Source organism: Columba livia, chromosome 2, assembly GCF_036013475.1.
Source record: "Columba livia isolate bColLiv1 breed racing homer chromosome 2, bColLiv1.pat.W.v2, whole genome shotgun sequence".
In the NCBI taxonomy this organism is placed as follows: Eukaryota; Metazoa; Chordata; class Aves; order Columbiformes; family Columbidae; genus Columba; species Columba livia.
Genome location: NC_088603.1, coordinates 97,201,451 through 97,221,092, shown reverse-complemented (window position 1 = coordinate 97,221,092; position 19,642 = coordinate 97,201,451). Strand labels below are relative to the sequence as shown.

General features: G+C 36.5%; 1 protein-coding gene across 4 annotated transcripts in view; it reads left to right on the top strand.

Annotated features, from left to right (window-relative positions):
• ANKS6 (ankyrin repeat and sterile alpha motif domain containing 6) overlaps window positions 1-19,440 on the top strand; it is a 42,864-nt gene extending 23,424 nt beyond the window's left edge. For all 4 annotated transcript variants that reach the window (XM_065052919.1, XM_065052918.1, XM_065052916.1 and 1 more), the window contains 12 exons: window positions 631-779; window positions 3,914-4,124; window positions 4,739-4,788; window positions 5,765-5,968; window positions 7,812-7,977; window positions 8,655-8,824; window positions 12,048-12,234; window positions 13,634-13,750; window positions 14,100-14,167; window positions 15,445-15,561; window positions 16,501-16,597; window positions 18,664-19,440. In XM_065052919.1, coding sequence (XP_064908991.1) covers window positions 631-779; window positions 3,914-4,124; window positions 4,739-4,788; window positions 5,765-5,968; window positions 7,812-7,977; window positions 8,655-8,824; window positions 12,048-12,234; window positions 13,634-13,750; window positions 14,100-14,167; window positions 15,445-15,561; window positions 16,501-16,597; window positions 18,664-18,713 — 1,586 coding nt within the window. In that variant the 3' untranslated portion in view covers window positions 18,714-19,440. The remainder of the gene's footprint in view (window positions 1-630; window positions 780-3,913; window positions 4,125-4,738; window positions 4,789-5,764; window positions 5,969-7,811; window positions 7,978-8,654; window positions 8,825-12,047; window positions 12,235-13,633; window positions 13,751-14,099; window positions 14,168-15,444; window positions 15,562-16,500; window positions 16,598-18,663) is intronic.
• Window positions 19,441-19,642: the final 202 nt, after the last annotated feature.

The following is a 19,642-nucleotide window of genomic DNA, read 5'->3' as shown; positions in this document are numbered from 1 at the left end:
GATTAGTTCTGTCTGCCCTTCTGAAAGCCTTTCCTGACTTCTGTATAAAATACAGACTTACAGAATATTTTTTGCTTTCCTGTCCTCATCTCATGCTCCTTCTTTTTTTTCTTCCTCATCCTTTCTTTTTTTCTTACCTTTTTTTGTCCACTTTTTTCTTACCATGTCTTTTCAGTCCCTTCGTTGTCCAGGCTGACCATCTCCTTTCTCTTTGGGATTTAATTTCAAGCTTCTTTTCTACAAACTACGCTTGAAGAAAGAATATTCATTTTTCTCTACTCTCTTCTGTGTCAGGTGAGAAAAGGGAGCATCATAATATCTTTCTTAACTTCTACAAAGTGCGTGAGGAGACAGTTCACTTGGTCACACATGACTGATTCTGACTGAATATCATGCTTATTTATATTGATAAATACCTTTAGAGTGATGGTAAGACTGAAGCCCACTCTGTGGGGACAAGGTGTGGGAAACATAGGCTGAGAAATAAGGTTTTAGGGATTAATTTGCTTTATGTTTGAGAGGTAGATCAACTACTATTTATATGGGGTACATAGGGCAAGTGTCAGTGTATGAGTCATAATTTTGGAAAGCAAAACAAATTAAATGGTGTCTTAATTTGTTTTCTTTTAGACACAGAGCTTGTACGATTACTGGCATCAGCATGTATGCAAGTAGGCAAAGACAAGAATAAACTGAACAACAGATCGTCTTTGCCTTGTTCCAGAAGTAGGCAATCCTTAAATGTCCCAGTGTTGCCAGATGACAAAGGAGGTCTAAAGGTAAATATATTTCCTCTAAATAATAACCAGTGTGTTGTTTCCTGTAGTGTATGATGCAGAGAAAGTAATTGCTAAGAAGTACTTTGGATCTAACATGTAATTTTTTTTTCGGGGGTGGGACAGACCAGGGGAAGTGGTTCTGAATTCCTTGTTGACAATACTGCCTGGTTTTATGAAATGAAGCATAGGTTCAGCTTTCTTTTTGTCAGATGGCAAGGCAAAGGGAGGACTTTTAAAGGAAGAGTTCTTATCAAATCATTTCAGTGGCTAGAGGTAGATCTCATAGCTAAGTAGTGGAAGATACAGTGTTCGTAAGTTTGGAACTGAATTTCTGTTATGATGATCTTAATTTTAAATCTGCCTTTAAAATGTACTCCAATTTTAGCAGACTTCTCGTACCCACAGCTAATATTTTTTTTGTTCTTTGAAATCAAAGTGGATGTGTTATGGGGATTTGTTTTTTCAATTATGTCCTTTCAAGTTAAGCTTTTTGGGCAGAAAAGTTTCAGATTTTCATCTTTAAGGCAAGGGCAATTACATACTTGCCTTTTGCCTGATTTCTTTAACTTCTTCCATCCTCTTAACTTATCTTGAAGATAATTGGTATTTGTTCAGAGGTCGTGTTGTCTATGATGACTCTAGGGTAATTTTAATCAGCCTTGTCTGGTTTTAATTTGTGTTAGCTTATTTGAATATTTTTAGTCTGTTAAGCAAATGCACACGTATTTCTACCTTCCTTCTGTTAATGGTATCCAAACTAAAATATCTGATCACAAGTAGACGGCTTTTGAAGTTCAAAAAAACTCAAACCCTTTTCTGTCTCCTGTTTTATCACTTTTGTTATTAACTGGTAGACCTTTTGTTGTATGTTTCTTTTATTTGTAATTTATGCATAATACAGGCCCTTGTTCCTTTACCTACTGATTATGTAGTGGATAAGCATGACTTGAAAACAAAGTTCTGCTTCTTCCATATACAAAAATTCTATTTCCTCTCCTTCCTTCCTGTGCCTCTTCAGCAAGTTATTCTCTCAAGGTCAGTATTGGAGCAGTGTGAAATATCACATTCAGTTTCTTTTTTAGATTAAAGTTGTTTGAAGGCAGAGATTTCCAGTTCTTCCCCTTACTCTTTTGTTCCTAACATTGTTACTTCTGTCTAAAGTATTTCTCAAGTGGCAACACCATTTTTCTGGTCTTTGATACTATTGCTCTCTCCCCTCACTAGGTTTCAGCCTTTTGACAGGCACTATTTTTAACCACAAATGCATTTTTGTTCCTTGGCTGCTTCAGTGCGGCTTAAAGCCCTTTATTCCAGCTTCCATACATGTGTGATGTGGTAAGGTATATGGAGAGGCCACAACCCTGCAGCAGCAGCAGATTGGAAACTCCAGAGCTCAGACCACCATCACTTTGAATACCAGAGGACAAGATGAACCTCTGCACTATCACTGCATTCTTGTCCAAAAGCAGTAGTTTTTATATGGTAGCAGAGTGGCTGTACTTACTCCATGTTGGCTTAGTTTGTGGCGCGGGCATATGTTAAGGAAGCAGGAGCACCATAAAGAAGGGTAGCAGAAATGACAGGTACTTAGAAGTTATCCTTTTGTTCGCTGAATGTATCTTGCTCTTGAAATAAACCAACCACATTGTGCAGGCAGTCTCTTTTGTATACTCATTGTGCTCTGTATTAAAGCTAGATGGATTTTTTTGCCCTTTCTGTTTGTTTTGGAAGGTGAATAAATACTGAACTGTGTGGTTTTCATTGCTTTCTCGGAACTATTTGTCTCTCTTGTCTTTTTCTGTCAGGTCTTTGTTGCTGAAAGTAATGTAAATCTTTATTAGTTATGACTCCAAAGAGATACAAAGGTCTGAGAACTCTATCCATTACTAATGCTTTGTGCAGATTTAAAATCTCTTTAGTGATCATCTGTTAGAAGGATTGATTTACAGGGAATAAATTTACAGTTTATATTACTTAGTTCTACTGTATGACAGTTGAGTCGACATGTATCAGTAAGCAGTTGAAAAATGTTAGATGAAAAGAAGGGGGGATTATGTATGGTGAGGAAGAATGGCTAAGAATAAAAATTGGACTAGGAAAGTGTGTTATCTGAATTGGTTATCACATAAAGCTGCCGTCGTGAAGTATCATCACTTTTACATTACTTTATTATTTTTTTAGAGTGTTCCAGAAAGGGAAGAAGAAGCTTTACTAAGAAATAATCAGAATATATTTATAATCTGACTTACTTACCTACAAGCCACATAATCATTAATACAGATTGTATAGGTCTTCTCAATGTAGCCTATAGGTCTTTTATAGTCTAGAGCAGTAGCCTGCTAAATACTAGAAGCATCTTGCACTGTCTTCCTGTAAAAATGCATAAGTCTGTAAATACTTGGATACATTTTATTTTGAGCAAAGGTGGTCCTCTTGTATAACAGTCTCCACAAATGTGTCACCTGTATGGATGAAAGTCATAGGTGGAGTAGAAGTGCTAAGGTTTGTGTTGTTTTCACAACTGATTTTTTTTTTTTTTTTTGCCGTGCTCTTTTTCAATTTATAGTCTTTCCAGTCTAGCAGGGTTTAAGTTATCTATATAGCAGCACTATGTTGATTGTGGATCTTTAGTTTGACAGGAATATTATCAAAACTCTTCTAGTTTGAAACTGATTTTGAAAATCTTAAGGAGAGGCTGTCATGCAGATCAGTTAAACATCTATGCACACCTCTTAAAAGCAGAAAACACATGCTGGTTTATTGATGCCAGAGAGTGTCAGAATGGACTGTGAAATCAGAAGTTAACGGGAAGATTATGTATTTTCCATATAGCTGTAAAAATTTACTTTTCAAATTGCCTAAATACTTTATCTACCTGGGCTTTCCAGGTAGTGTGGAAAAATACCGTAAGGCATTTGCCAGATGAAAACTAAGGAAAGAGATTAATCATATGCATGCAAAGTACGATGAAGCATTCTATTGATAATTGCAAACCACTTTAACGTTTTTATAGTTTATCTCAAAAACTGCTTGACAGATTTATCACCGCTGTAAGGTTTACTTAATTGTACATTTCTTTCCCTCTTTTTTTCTTTTAGTTGGAACTAAATTGTTATGTCTTCTTATCAATCTAGTCCTGGTGGAGCAGGATGTCCAATCGATTCCGCAAGTTGAAGCTGACTCAGACATTGCGCCATGGATTTCCTTCCAATCAGTTCGTGCCTTTTCCTGATGAGCCTGAGCCATCATTAAGTTCCACCATAAAAGCAGTTTCACAGAGTGATATGGACACCTCTGGAAACCTCGATGCTGCTACAGCTCGGATCACAAATAGCAAAGCTAGTGGTAAAGCCAGAAATGTCGTATGGGAAGTGACCTCTTGTGGGATAGTCAAGATAATACTATTTCTAATTTGTTGATTTAGTTTTTATTTAGCTTAACATAACTGAAAAGATGAGTAATTTATTTCATCTACATACTTTGTAGCAAGAGACACATTTGTACTTCTGACTTGATCATGCTGAATGCTGAGCGCAGCATGGTTTAAGCAAAAAAATACTAATATAACAATCTTATTGTTCTGTAGCAAGCACTATTACGTTGGACAGTGGAGAGGGGCCACTCAAAAGTTGTTAGTATCTGTGATAAACTCATTTATATAATGAAAACAGATTTGCTTAGATAAATAATTATGAGTGTTTCTAAGTGCTCCATTGGAAAAGCCCAAATCATAAAGCACATCTGCTTTGTACAGCTCTCCATGCAAAGCCCCCGCAGTTTGTGATGTGATAGGACTATTGGCTTAACTTTTAATTTAGGTACATGACAGTGTCACTGGAAATCTTGGTTCTGTATGCTTCCTGATGCTAAAGCTGTTGAATGTTTGAAAACAATAAGCTATCCTTGAGAACAACGGTAGGAGAGCGTAAACAAAGAACCATAATTTATGTATTTTTCAGGTGTAAACACCGCAAAAGGAGGAAAGGATGATGAATTATTGACAACTATGGTATGTCGCAGTGTTTTTGATGTGTTCAGCGCAATTCAGAAAGTCCTGCAGCTCCTGTTTTTTTACCTTCTATCTAAGTCACCGTTAGAAAGAGACCTATAATTTCTTGATAGTCACTAGACAGGAACTGACAGGCTGTGATACATCAATAGTTTTTATACTAGGAAGTATTGCAAGTACTATGGTATGGAAGCTGTTTACAAATACTAACTATTTTCAAGAGTTATCTGTACCTTTGGATGGTGAGCAATGGATTAATTAAATAGATGGAACAGCTGATTAGTGGCTGACAAGCTGTATGCTGTGAGGAAGACATGGCTGGAGCATTTGGTAGTAGAAGCAAACAGCAACCATGAAATATTTAGTTTGGGATGTTTATTTGTATTATTTTATTTCTTTTGTTATGTTGTAGCTTTAAATTCCCTACAGCTTACACCCTGGAGACATCATTAAATTTGGCTGGTTATCCTTTATGTTCTTTTTTAAGAAGATAGAGTAACTTTTGATTGGACTGACTGACAGAACTCCAGGGAGCCAAATCAGCTATGTTGATTTTTTTTCTCTTTCTGGAGAACACATGCAGCAGGAACAGGCAGTTGTTCACTGTTTCCAGATGTCCTGTCTGGGAGTACAGGGAAGATAACCGTGTTATTTCTTTGGAAATTAATTGTTAGCAGTTGTGTTAAAACCAATTTGAAGTAAGATTCAGCCCAATTAAGGAATAGATAGTTTCTGCTACTTAATGAACTATATTCATTGTATTAAATGAATGAGTGTACGGACGGATGCCAGAATGTCCATGGGATTCTCTCTGTTATTAATTGTCGTACATCCTCACAAATACCGGTTTTCTGTCTCATTTCCATCTCCATCTTTTTATTTGACTTACAAGTTTGAAACTGTATCATCAGCTCCCAGTAATCTTTCTTAAAAAAAGGCTCTTCTCTTTTTCCCTTTCATTGTTTCCCTCTCTCAGTTGAGAAGCAGTGCTCCATTCACCAGGCTGCCCAGTGATAAACTGAAAGCGGTGATACCTCCTTTCTTACCACCCTCAAGTTTCGAGCTCTGGAATTCTGACCGAACGCGACTCAGCAAAGATGGAAAAGCCGAACAGATGAGAACAGCCTGGCCACAGAGAGCGATCAAGCACGATTTTAACAGCAGTGGAAACTCTGATGTAGTAAGCAAACAAAATTTGTACGAAAATAGTGTTATGTTCAGGCCATGCTGACTGGTGAGCCACACTGTGTTTCTGATTAGAAATGGCTTTAAAAACACTGTTTCGGTAATGTCTTGTCCTTTTAAGCTCTGCTGTTTAAGAAGAATACACATCTCTATTGAAGGAACATAAATGGAACAAAACTTTTGTATTAAATGAAATCACTTGTTCACTGTTAACCGGAATAAAGTCAAGCCCTAACAAATTTGCTGCAAACTGGTTAAGTGGCTGCTGGTTCCACCTACATATTTTAGTTGCTAAAGTGGGTACCATCATTGAAGTGTGGCAGACACTGCTCTAATTTGGAAGAAGCCTAGGGGCAGAAGAAAAGAACCAAAGTTTCTCAATTTTTAGGACTGAGGGGGGAGGGAAGAAATATCAGTGAGACATAAATATACAGGCATAACATTCTGGAATATTAGTAATAGATAAAATCGTAGCAGTTAGTGATCAGGTGAGCATGAAAGCATACAGACTTAAGGTGCAAGTTCTGTAAAAAGGGAAGAAGTCTGAGTAAGTTCTATTTTTTTTTTTAATAGAACGAGTTCACCTGATTCTACAGTGTTTTTAGTGAAAAAGCAAAAACAAAAGGAAAGTAGCTTATTTGTATTGAGACAGGAATCAGAAGAACCATGATAACCGTTGTTTTCCTAGTCAGTAGGAGAAAAAGGAGAAAGAAGTGCTTATTCCCTTGACTTCAGGCTGCAGTCACCAAGTATAGAGAAGAGTTTATTTCACTAGTCCAGAACTGTACTTTTGGTCAGTTCTAGAAATGGAACAATTATGACAATTAGGAGGAATTTTTTTGTCTTCCTTTTTGAAGTGAAAGTTAACTAAATAATGGTAGAAGTGATTTAGGTGGAATAAGGTGGAGTATTAAAAGAGAAGTAATAGATCATAGGAAGGCAGATGTTCATCATCCTAAAAAAAGGTGTTTCTAATAATGTAGATGGATAATTGACACCCATGTGTGAAGTGAGGGACAGAGGAAGTAGGGGAGAACTAGCTATCAATCCTTCTGTGGGGAAAGAAGGGTTTTGCTAAGGGAATGGGGAGAAAGAAAGTAACCTAGTAAGTCAGAGTTGAAAGAAGTGATTTGAGCAACAAGATAAGAAACATGAAAAAGCTGAGCTGCAAGGGTTGTATGTCAGATGGTTGGCAGTGGCCAGTGGTGTAAAAGCAAAATAATTGAAGGAGGATGGGGGTGTAGCTAAGGATTTGGCTAGCGTATAGCTAGGTCATTAGTGCCTCAGTTAATAGTCAATACAATGGTGCAGGTAGATGTTTAGATTGAAGAGGATATGAAAATGCAACTGGAGGAAAGTTCATGTCACTTATTGCAGCTTAGTAAGAAACAAGGATATGATGGATGAGAAGTAGGTGGTACCTATTTTATGTGGGAGAGACAAAACCAGGATTCTGCAGGAAAGAAGTTTCACATGTGATAAGTTTGGGTTTTTTTCGTCTTTTTTTTTTTTTTTTTTCCCCCCCTCCAACTGCTCATAATATTGTGTGTATTATATCTCTGGTGCACTGTGTATCCTCGTTTTGTGTTGGTCAAATGTTAAGGAGAATTAACACCTTGATTATGGTGTCATTTATTTTTTTGAATATATATATTAAGTGTATTTATATAAATATATATTCAATATATTTGTATATGTAAAATAAGATTATTTCTGATATCCCTTTTGTTCTTCAGTGAAAATTTCAGAACTTATGATAAATGAAATAGGAGCTGAAGCTCTGGCTTTGTTTTGCTCAAACAAGAAATATGAACATTATTTTTCTTTTTGTTTTCCAGACATCTGTTAGCAAAGGTACTAGACCAGTCAAGTTACCAACATTTGCAAGAAGACCTGCATCTCCTTCGAATTCCAACAACTTCAACCATTCTCCTCATTCTTCTGGTGGATCCAATAACATTACAGGAATTAACAGACATGGAGGAGAACTGCATAACAGATCAGGTACCATGCTGCTTTATTTTTAATAAGAAAGTAATTCCTATCTGGTTCAGCTAAAAAATTAGAGTTTGAATGATAGCAGAAAATATTAAATGTTTTCTGAGGGGTCCTACTGCTGTATAAGAAAAAATTATATAAATTTTGTTGGAGCAGGATTGGACTTTAGACACCTACATTAAGGGAACAAAACCCTCACATCTGTTACAGAAGTCTCATAGGTTATCCCCTCTTTCAGAAAAAACATGTTGATTTTATTGAGGCCAGCCACATGGATCAGGTGACTGCTTGTTCATTGCAATATACATTTCGTAGAGATGTCATTAACTCAGGTTGCTTGATTTTTGTTTAAAATAAAAATCAGTTTTATATTAAAAACGAAGCTGCAACTGTTGTATCTGGCAGCTGTAAATATGGTGAAGCAGCTCATGAAATCTAAATCCAAGAGTATGAAATTCGGCTCTGTGTATGTATAGTCAAGACTGCATTCTCTCTTCTCCTGCAGCTGATTGTTGTTCCCTTTCCTGAAAGATGCTGAACAGGCCTGAACTTTACAATTCTCTCTCTTGCTTCATCCAGTCAGTTTTTAAAAGAATGTGAGTGGTGGAGAAAGGTGAATTGAGGATTAGCAAATATTTTTAAATTGTGGTTTCCTTGACTGTGTCTTTATTTTTTTTCCTTAGGTGGCAGTGCAGATAATGTTTTATCTCAGATTGCAGCCCAAAGAAGAAAAGCAGCAGGCTTACCTGAACTGAAACACAGCCAACAGCACAGTCCAGTCCAGTCAACTCCTTCATCCACTCTGTCTGATTTGCAATGTGCACAAATCGTTGGCAACGGACATGTTGTAAAGGTACGGAGAAATGTAAATTTTTGTACTTGCAAATTGATTAATTTTAGCGGGTCATGTCTCAGTCATGGCTGGTTGATAAATATAACTGCATGACATTGCACAGACTGAAATTAATGGACACCTGTTACAGTAGTGGAAATGCTTCAGCTCCACAAACCTTTCTTTTAATTACAAGTCTACAAAAGATCAGACCTAATAACGAAACTTTTTTTGCTTTATTACGAATTTCACTCTATCTTAAAAACAGTAAGTGTAATAATTGATCTTAGGGTACATCTGCATTGTTACTTTGCTTTCTCCTTATTTCCTTTTATGACCCTGATTTAGTTCAGTGTTCTATGTTAGTTATTCCTGGGCTTTCCTCTGAAGTGGTATAGCTAGTTTCCCTCCAGAAGTACGACCTGGGTGCAGAACATGAATTCATTTGTACCAGGATCTGCTGAGCACAGTATACATGTATCCAATCTACTACACAAGCTGTTACTTCTAAACAGTATGAACATTAAGTTGTAATCACTAAAGTCAGGTTTTGCTCCTGAGTGCAGGAGGTGTGATCTGCACTGACTTACCTGTCAATTTGCTGGAATAGCTTTACCTTCATGACCTGCCCATTTTTGTGCATATACTTTGAAGTTAACAGCTGCTTTGTACAACAGTTTTAAGAATTAGGATTTTAAATCTTCAAAATCTGTAGAGACACAATTTAGAAAGGAGCATTGTAACAGACGATGTGATGCACGACTGTGAAATGTATGGGTTTATTCACACAGGGAAACATTACATTGCAGAGAGCAAGAGAAATAAAGCATTTAATTTGAGATTTTAGTTCTAATGTCCGGGATTCTGAAAATGTTAGAATTTCTCAACTTTTTGCTTGTGTGATCTCCAAACAGCTCATTTTGCCCTTTTTTTTTTTTCTTTCTTTGCATCTTTTCATGAGTTTCTTCTTGAAGTTTTGCCCAAAAAAACAAAAATGATCAGAGTTTAAAATTGCTACATTTACTGTCTGTGTTGTCTTAGATGGCAACAGTAAGCAGTATATATGTTTAAACAGTAAATATCAGTGATAAATGAAGTTACACAGTTGTTAATTGATTTAATTGAAAATTAATTAGAACAAAAATCGGAGAAAGAAAGGTGTGGAACTACCAGGACCAAAACAGTTTCCATAAACAGTAACTTTGATCCATCAGTCCTGATTCTAAAGGGACTCCTGGTTGCTTTTCAAAGATGAGATTGCGAGCTAAAGTTTCTGACTCTGCTGGACCCCCAAAAGCTATGGACTCACACTGATTCTTTGGCACGTCATAATCTTTCCTCCCGTTCTATCCCTGGGTTATAAATGATCTGTCACTTTCTTTCCTGCAGACAGAGACACTTTTATTATCCTCTTCCCTTATTAAAGTCTCCTCTGCTGAACAATGCTGCTTCTTTCAGAGGTGGTCTGACCAATATATTTCTAATTAAAGTCTCAGCAGTTCCTCTCAGCTTGTTTCTATCTTTTAAATAATTTCAGAACAGCTGGTTGTGTCTCCCCCCAAAATCTTATTTTTTTCAGTTGTATTAGCCTATTGAGAGATAATACCTGTACCTGTGAACTTTTGGGCCTATTGTTACAACAGTTCTGCCACTGAGAAATGTGACTGCTATTCCCAGTCACAGTGGAGACATTAACGGATAAAGAAGTAGCGAGGGTGCAAGCAGATCCTCTTCGAGGAGGGCAGTTCATTATACTTTTAAAAAGATTTTTGAATAAAAATCATGCCAGTGTGTTGGAAAGGCGACAGCTCTTTCAGTGCTCTTTGCTTAGGTTTCTAGATGGATTTCAGTAAATCCACCAATAACAAAACATCTAATCAGTGTGGATCTCACCGTAGATGTTGATGTATCACACGTCAGGTGATTTTTGGGACATCAGTGTCTGGGAGTGCACAATCACATGCAGATCTGCACTGGCTGCAAAAGCTTAAACAGCCTACTTTCTTGTTCTAATCAACAGCATAAATGCTGAAAATTTAACATTTATATCCATGGTTGGAAATGCTTGTGCTCTCCCATTAGCATCATGCTGTCTGAACTTGGAAACAGCTGATCCAAAAAGTGGAGTGTGTTCCTCTGATCGGTTTTGCAGAAGTTGTCCGTGAGGGGTGGGATTGTACAAGCCTTAAAGAAAGGAAAAGAAAAACTGAATAACAATTTATGGGGTGTTGTAATTTAAAAAAATGCAGACAGTGTGCTAAAGAGGGAAGTGCAGGGAGATTTGGACAAAAAATTGAAATGAGTTCACGATGCTCTTCAGAGACCTCTCACATTTATGTCATGCTACATTACTTCTAGACAATTCAGTGCAGGGCTAAGGAGGGTAGTACATTCTGGCATAGGACAGAGCAATGGAAGAATGTTGCCACTCACATCAGTTTTATCTTTTTAATTTGCATCTTTCGTTAACTAGAAAAGTCCTATTTATGCCATAGCACAGAAGCCAAATTGCAGAGAGACAGGAACCACTGTAGTTCTCCCTCCTTGCCTTGTTACCCGGCTCAGCTTTTTTCTTGCATTTTTTTGTAGCAGCCTGGCTGACAAAAGATACTTTAAATTAAACTCTGAATTCAGGAATGGAGGAGAAAATCACCTACATATATATTCTTATTCCTCATTTTAATTCATCTATTTTCCTGTTTTCCATACCTCCAAATGTATTAAATATTTGCAAAATATTTAGTAAATTCGAAGCGTTTGACTCAAGTAATAACAAGTTTAAGGGTTGACTGGAAACTTCCATTACAGTGCAGCAAGGGGTTTAAATGTACCTGAAACTTAGTTTATGCTTGCTGCATGTTTCTGGTTAATCCAGCATGAAGTGCTACTTTGAATTAGCATCTGGTATGCTTTGAGAAGCTTTAGTTGAGGCTTTATTTATTTAAATGTCTGAATGAAAAAGACCTGTTTTCAGAGCCAAAGTAATTTCAACATTTATAAGAAATCATTTTCTTATTCCAGAATTACAGCCTTAATAAATATATTTTTCTTTGTGAACTTGAGGGAACAGACTCTCACCTGGAATAAATCGGTATTGCTCCGGTTATTTCAATATGAATCAAGCAGAAGCTTCTGGTTCTAACCAGAAATAATGGCTCTGCAAAAATAATATGCAACTTAAGTGCTATTGAAGCATCATGTGTAGGTAAACACTTTTTTAACTGAAATGGTTGTATCACTTCAGCAAAAACTGGAGACGAACAAGAGACCTCCGTCTGGGACTTCATCTACGTCTAAAAGCACATCACCAACTCTCACACCTTCCCCTTCACCCTCCCCGTCTCCTAAGGTTCACAACACGGAGTCCTCCCTCTCTTCCCACAGACAGGCCAAGAGCAACGGTTCCAGCAGTGGAACTATTACAGAAGATGGTGAGTAGGTCCCTGTAATAATGGGAGATTCATTCATGAAGAGCACAAAGTGTTTAAAGCTGTAACTCTACTTGATTACTGTGTATCCGCGTGATAGTGAGGACTTTTTTCTTTCTAGAAAGACTGGCATTCCTGCAGTAACTGGCTATTTCTCTCCCAAAAGCTGTGTTCCCTTCCCTTTGGAGGGACATTGGCACCATCTCAAAGCTAGCATAGAGCATGTAGGTAGGCCACCCTTACATGGCCTCCTTTCTTCCCCTTTCTCACTTAAATTCTGTTTTTCACCATTCACCAAGAGTAGAAAATGCACTTTCTCCTCACTAAAAATGATTTTTTTAATAAATGCAGTGAAGCACATTACTACAGACACAGAATTTTGATTCATAGCAAGTCATACCTACATGCAGTTTATTTTTAAGAGCTATATTGCATTTATTCTTTTAAATTGCAAAGGAGCCTTATTTTGACCTTATTTTTTGACATTATTACCCTTTCTTATAACCTAAAGTTATTACTTCTCCAAAAAGATTGCTGCCTCTTAAGTTAAACTTTTAGGTCTAAATTACAACACTATTTTAAAAAATCATGTTACTGCATTTGGAAACAGGACAGTGATTACTTTATTTTCTTTTGTAATCATCTCAAAAATAAAAGTGAAAAAAAAACCTGACTCAGAATCTTTTAAATAAGAGATAGAAGTACCTTTTATCTGGTTTCTCCACAAGGCATTGTGTACTATTTTGGGGTTTTTGAAAGAGTCCATATTGATTTTGTGTTGTTTTCATTTATACTAGCCTTGTCCTTTGACACTTGACACCAAAAAGAGGAGATATTTGAACCGCTTTCTATCCTCTCATCATGGCTTAGCTGTAACATTTTGTACTGACTGCTGAAGGAAATCCTTTCACATTTTAGTTAGCACCATTTTATAGTGATGGCTTGATAACGTAAGAGTTGTTGGTTTAGAAATATATAAAAGGGAGTGAACTCACTGTCAGATAACAAGGGGAATTCCCCGAGCTGTCAGCTGTTCTAGTCTCACCTGCTGAAGCTGGACCTTGTGACTGCACCACCGGTGCCATGAGACAGTGAGTTTCCTCTGTAGCAGAAGGGATAGGTTGTCAGAAACCTAAATAGTTCCGGGTTTGTTTTGCTTGTAAGATTTGCAGTTCAGTGGTCCTTTAATTGAAGGGCTTCTCTTATGGTGGTTTGATTCAGCAGCAACAGTACAAATGCTCTTATGCCCAGCAGAAATCAGAAGAGTAAGTACAGAAGGCCCACAGTGTTGACTTTTTCTCTCATGTAAACTTAAATTAATTAGAAAATTGATTTGCATTGAGTATTAGTGCGAAGGAACAGCAGGCAACAGGATTCAGAGGTGTGCATGGTTTCTTTTTAGGCAACCACTTGGTGGACCATCAACAGCTTGTCCCTATTCTGAGAACCAGCGATGTAGAGAATCATGAAAGACGAAACCATGTGAGAGTAAAAGGAGACTCTGAAAACTTGGAGAAAGGTAATTTTACTATGCCAGAGCAGTACAAAAGAGGTGCTAAATAGGAGTGTTGCTAGTGGTTTGTTTTTTTAAGATCCTTTTAATGAGGAAGAAAGGACAACACAACAAAGATTTTATTCTAGGAAGGTAAGACTAGATGGAATGACAGTGTATCGATGTAGGTAAGAACACAATAATCCAATATTTTAATTTCTGGTGCAGAGTAATTGGGTGATTGGGTTTTTGTCATATATCACTGTATGGAATATATGTTTTAATATATGTTTTCAGCAGTTAACAATGTGATCACTAAAATCTTTCCTGATCCATGAGTTTTTTTGTGCTTTCTATTTCTTTTCTATTATTACAGATGAGCTGACTGGCATCCTGAAAAAATTGTCACTTGAGAAATATCAGCCTATTTTTGAGGAACAAGAGGTACATCTTTTTTACAAGATTTCTTTTATACTGTTTTAGAAAAAGTAGAGTGCTACACACATTGCATCAGAATTGTGATCCAGAACCTCAAATTTGAAGTTCCGCAACCATTTCTGGTTGCAGAGAGGACCTTTAAACATGGACCAAGTATTTGTGGCATTCTCCAGGTTACTGCAAATATCGGTGCCTTTTACACCGAACCTAGAATTTTTATATAATAGGTGCTTCAGATTTTTTTTTTTCTCTCTGTTTTTACACACTACTTTTTCTATATATGTCTATATCCAGTGTGGCTAAACAGTTTATAGGGCATACTGTATCATCCCTGGAATCACAGCTGGAACCTTATTTGCAGATGGAGAACAGCAGGGTGTGAGTTACTGAGATGGCTGCTTTATCTTCTTTATCTGCTATGAGTTACCAACAGGAGAATTAAATTGGGGGCCCTCAGCATCATTGTAGATGAGGCTTGTGAACTTACCTGAAGGATGCAATGAAAGGAAACATTGCTGAAAATAAGTAAAATTAATTCATTACAATGCTTAAGAGAGTGTCAGATGTGAGCGGTAATTGTGTCTTTGTTTGGCCAAAGGCAGAAGGTAGTAAATGGACGTACAATAAATAGACATTGCTGCAGAGTTCAGGATTCGGCACCAGAAACACAGATTATTTATCTGTATCACAATACACTGGGCTTGTGGTTGTTTCCCCTACCTGAAAGGGAGGACAGTGTTCTGTAGAAATGAATATGCACCGTGTGTGAAGGTTATATCAATATGAAAAGTTTCAGACGTTTGTTCTTATCACAGCCTTACGGATGTGTTGATATAATAAAAACTCATACATGAAAAAAACTAGGTTCTCCTCAGGAGACACTGGAAAAGTACACACTGTATTCTGAAATTCCAAAAATACTTGAGGGTGGGAAGGTGGAAGAAAGAGAGAGAAATCTTAAACTTACTCAACTAGCTGCTACCATAAGTAGAGGAATTTTTATGGCAAGTATATATTTTATATTGATAGAGCTTGTGTGAAAAAAAAATCAAAATCTGTTAATATTTTAAATATACTATCATAATTAATTGAGTTACTAACAGCAGATTTAAAACCTGACGATAGAGTGGTAAAATGGGTACCATTTGGTGCTGGTCATTCATGAAAAATTTTTGTGTGCACTGTATTTACAGTAAGTCTATACAATTAAAAAAAAAACACTGTTAACCTATAATAGTGAATCTTTGCCTAGGTAAATTTGTCTTGTCTTTTTTCATTTGCAGGTGGATATGGAAGCCTTCCTTACACTTACTGATGGTGATCTGAAAGAGCTGGGTATTAAAACTGATGGATCAAGACAGCAAATTTTGGCAGCTATTTCTGAACTGAATGCAGGAAAGGTACATTTGGAAGTACTCAGTAACTTAATTCAGGATTTGCTTATGTTGTTAATTCAACATACATTTCAAAATTCAGTTGCAGATGTTAGTTAGAAAAGCCAAACAAATGTTTTCCAAACAAAATATTTAATATATTTGATTAGTGAAAAATATCTTCCTTAGTGGTTCTTTCTGTTCTCTTTCATTAACTCTTTCCTAGTTCAGTGACTGTACAGTTCTTTTACAGAATATTGGAAATTATATCAGAAGCTACTGGTTTTGTAAACATTGGCAATATTTCTGTTACGGAATACTGATTTCAGTCATGCTGAAAAGAATCTCTGGCCACTGTAGTCTATCCAGAGAATATAATGTAAAAGGAAAAGTCTCCTTTGTTTTGCCTAACAATTTTTGATTTCTTTTTGAATAGGTAAATAGCACTTCTGCCATTCCTTACACTTTTATTACCTTTTAATTTTATATTGACGTAAACAGATTTTCTAAGAATGGCATACAGTAAGCAGTGCTCTTGTCAGAGGTATTGTGAACTGGGGCATCTCTTTAATTAGGCATGCTGACACTTCTCAGCTGCTTTTTCAGTTTTGTGGTCCATTCTCTGACACTGGAAGCTTGGATAAACAAAACATAGTTACCCTAAGTTAAGATCAAGAGGTGAGCAGCACGTGATGAGACTAAAAATTAGGGGAGCTAGGTGGGTGATGTTCCATCCTATAAAGCTATGAAGAAAATGAGGGAAATATTTCCATTGCTGTCTGATAGTTTCAGGAAAAGATTACTACAAGGTTTTCTACATATCTGGAAGGTAAAGATTTGTTACTATTCCTAATAGCGTACTGCAACTATCTGGGCATATTTACATGTTTATATGAACTCTTAATAAATACATTTTTTAAACAGAAATTTAAGAATACCTCATTGTAATTTGTTGTGTTTTTACAGGGACGAGAGAGACAGATTTTGCAGGAAACGATACACAACTTCCACTCTTCCTTTGAGAGCAGTGTTAGTAACACACGACATCCGGGTCATTCCCAGTGTAAGTAGCACCTGAGATTAATTGAAAAATTTATGGATACTTTTAATTAATATTGACTAGAAGACAGAATGTGACACACAAGCCAGTTAATGGCATTCTGGGTTAATGACTGATGCATGTCTGTGTCTTTTGCTGAGACTATAGAGAAGATTTCAAGGTAAAGAGGCAGAGATATCTGTAAGATTTTTATACACACTTCAGTTACTGTCTGAAATAAACGTAAGATTTTTGTTATGCATTACTAAACACAGAAAATGGATGTAAGTATAGTAAACTATAATAGCCATTATACTGTATATAGTGTGTACATATATATATAGCATCAATGGGAGGTATATTTCTGTATGATACATAACTTCCTTTTGCATACTCTTTAGAGGAGACCATTTTATTCAGTGTGATCAAGTAGATAAAATACATTCAAGGTTTACGATTTATTATACTGGCTTAGCTATATTAATTATGTATTTATGTATGTATGCATTTAGTTATTTTGCATAGGCAGTATTTTTATTTGATTGTCTATAGTCAGTTTCTTTGGAATACATCTCTTCCAACCACCGGTGTTAGCTGCTAGCCATTGATGGAGAAACTGCCTGTTAAAATATGCTACCTATAATCAAAATGTACATAAAAGTGTTGTTGACCTGTAACAAATGGATACATTTGCTATAGTTGCCTCTAGATATAAAAGTTGCAAATCTCAGTCCTGCCAGTCACCTGAGCCAAAGGCAGGTAGGTATGTGTCTGTTACTCAAGGTTAAGGAATGGGGCAAAACCTACGCATATGTGTATTTCTGGATCTGTGTTTTAGGAGGAACATGAAAGCCATTGAATGGCCTTGAGAAATTCACCATGTTAAAGTGCCTCTTACTCTTCTTCAGTTGCTTATTTTGCTGCTTGCATCCAGTCACAAAATAATTTCCTTTGTTTAGTGGTTGTGTTAAATAATATTTCAGGTATTGTATGCTTCAGGAAGCCTTAATAATGAGCAAGTCCCAGTTGTTCATATCTCAGTCAGCTGAATATCACGAGATATGTGAAAGCAGCTGCTAACTGTAGTCCTACCACTGACTTGGGCAAAACTGGGCATTTCATTTTCTCCTAGGGCATTTCTTAACCTCATTATGAAAAAAAAACAACAACGAAGATTTGTTGGAGGTAAAGCTAACTGACAGTTGGCTTAGTTTACCTTTTAATATCATGTTTATTGTAATGCTTGAAAGAAAATATGAACCTTGTCACTTGGTATAGACATCTAGCTGCTCTCCCCCACCTAACCATAACACTTCTCTTGTAACAAGTGGCAGGAAAAGAGAACACCCCAACATGTAACAGGGGCACTGAACAGAGAGAGGATATAGGTATCAAAAGAATAAACTGATTATTCTCCAGATACAGATTAAATGAAGAGTAACTGTGCCTATGATGAAAAAAACAATATGATGCCATTCAGTCTATAATTCTTTGTGGAAATTCTGGTCTTCCAGTTTCTTTTTTACATATGATAGTATATTGCATATTGATACATACTCACACATATGTATGGGCAGATACACATATAGGTTTTTCAAAAGATGTAACAGAATAAAGTGGAAGAGAGTGGGAAGTTGTTTGTATATCTACTTTCCGCTTTTGGATTCAGAGTCAAAAATATCAAGTGGAAATTATCCAGAGGAGAGAGTTACACAGATTGTAGAGTGAGAAGTAAAATTAGGAGCAAAACCAATATGGACTTGCAAATAAAAAGCATACAGGATTCAGGTAGCCACTTGCTGGAAACATGCACATGGAGAAAAGATTGATTCTGGAAAGGTTTGTGGCAGTAGGTAGCCTTTTCCCATGTGATTTTGATTTTTTTTTTATACCTTCTCCACACAGGAGAGGGCTTAAGATGAGTAAAATGAATTAGAGGGTCAGATTGTTGGAGTCTGGTATAACAATGATATTGGGAAATGTGGGCCTATTTCTGGTAGTTGTGGAATTACTCTGTCTTCCTTAAGTGAATCTTGCTGATTGTGGTTTTTCAGGTTTGTTTGTTGTTTGTTTGTTTGTCTGTTTTACAGCACCTGGCTGCTCTGTCAAACCACAAGAAGCTGTTCCTCCTAAAAGGTAGCTACTGGGAAAAAAGTTTTTATTTCTTGTGGTGAAGTTTGGCACCTGGCTGAGTACATCCAAGTGTACAAATGAAAATTTGAAAAGTTAGTCCTAGCTATATCTGTACAGGACTTTCTGCAGTAATGTGCCTAAAATTCAAATCCCGGAAACAGTCGAAAAATAAGAAGGAGATTGCTTTCATAGTTCAGCCTAAGTGTTGAATTGGTCAAGGCGTCAGCGGTCTGGATTTGAGAAGAACAAAGTCAGAAGAGCAGGAAGAATGAATGACCGTGTAAGAAGATTCCTGTTTTCATTCTACTCTTGCCCATAGATGAAGACCCTATAGGAGGCCTGCATGGGCATGGTCAAGAACAACAAAAGCGTGGAAGAAGGCATGACAACTACCACAAATGATAAGAGCTTCTACATGTAGAAATATATAAACTTGAAAATGCCTCTATTGACTGGATATAGATAAAGGAGTCCAAATTGAAAATGTAATGGTTTCATGAGAAGGAATATAAAGGAAAAGTAATGCTGCGTTCTTCATTAACCAAAATACACTTTATCTATTCAATATTAAGAGGTTAGAACAGCGGTAAAAGTAAATATGAAATACCTATTTGTACAAATAGCACTTTATTTAAGGAAATGCATAGTCTGTCACCAATATTTAAACAGGAATAGTTTTAAAATATTTTATATTGCTGATCGGTTGTTTTGACAATAAAACCATTTAACTGACATTGGCTGGGTTTTTTTGAACAGTAACACTAGCACAGCCTTCAAATACATTTTTATAATTTGACTTTTTTAATAATTTTGAAAGGTCTAGTTAATTATGAGTGGAAATAATTTTCTATTTAGTAAATACAGTTTTTTGTTGAGCAGTTAAAATACAAGTCATCAGAAGACTCTGACGCTATATTTTGTGTTTCTGAAGACTCA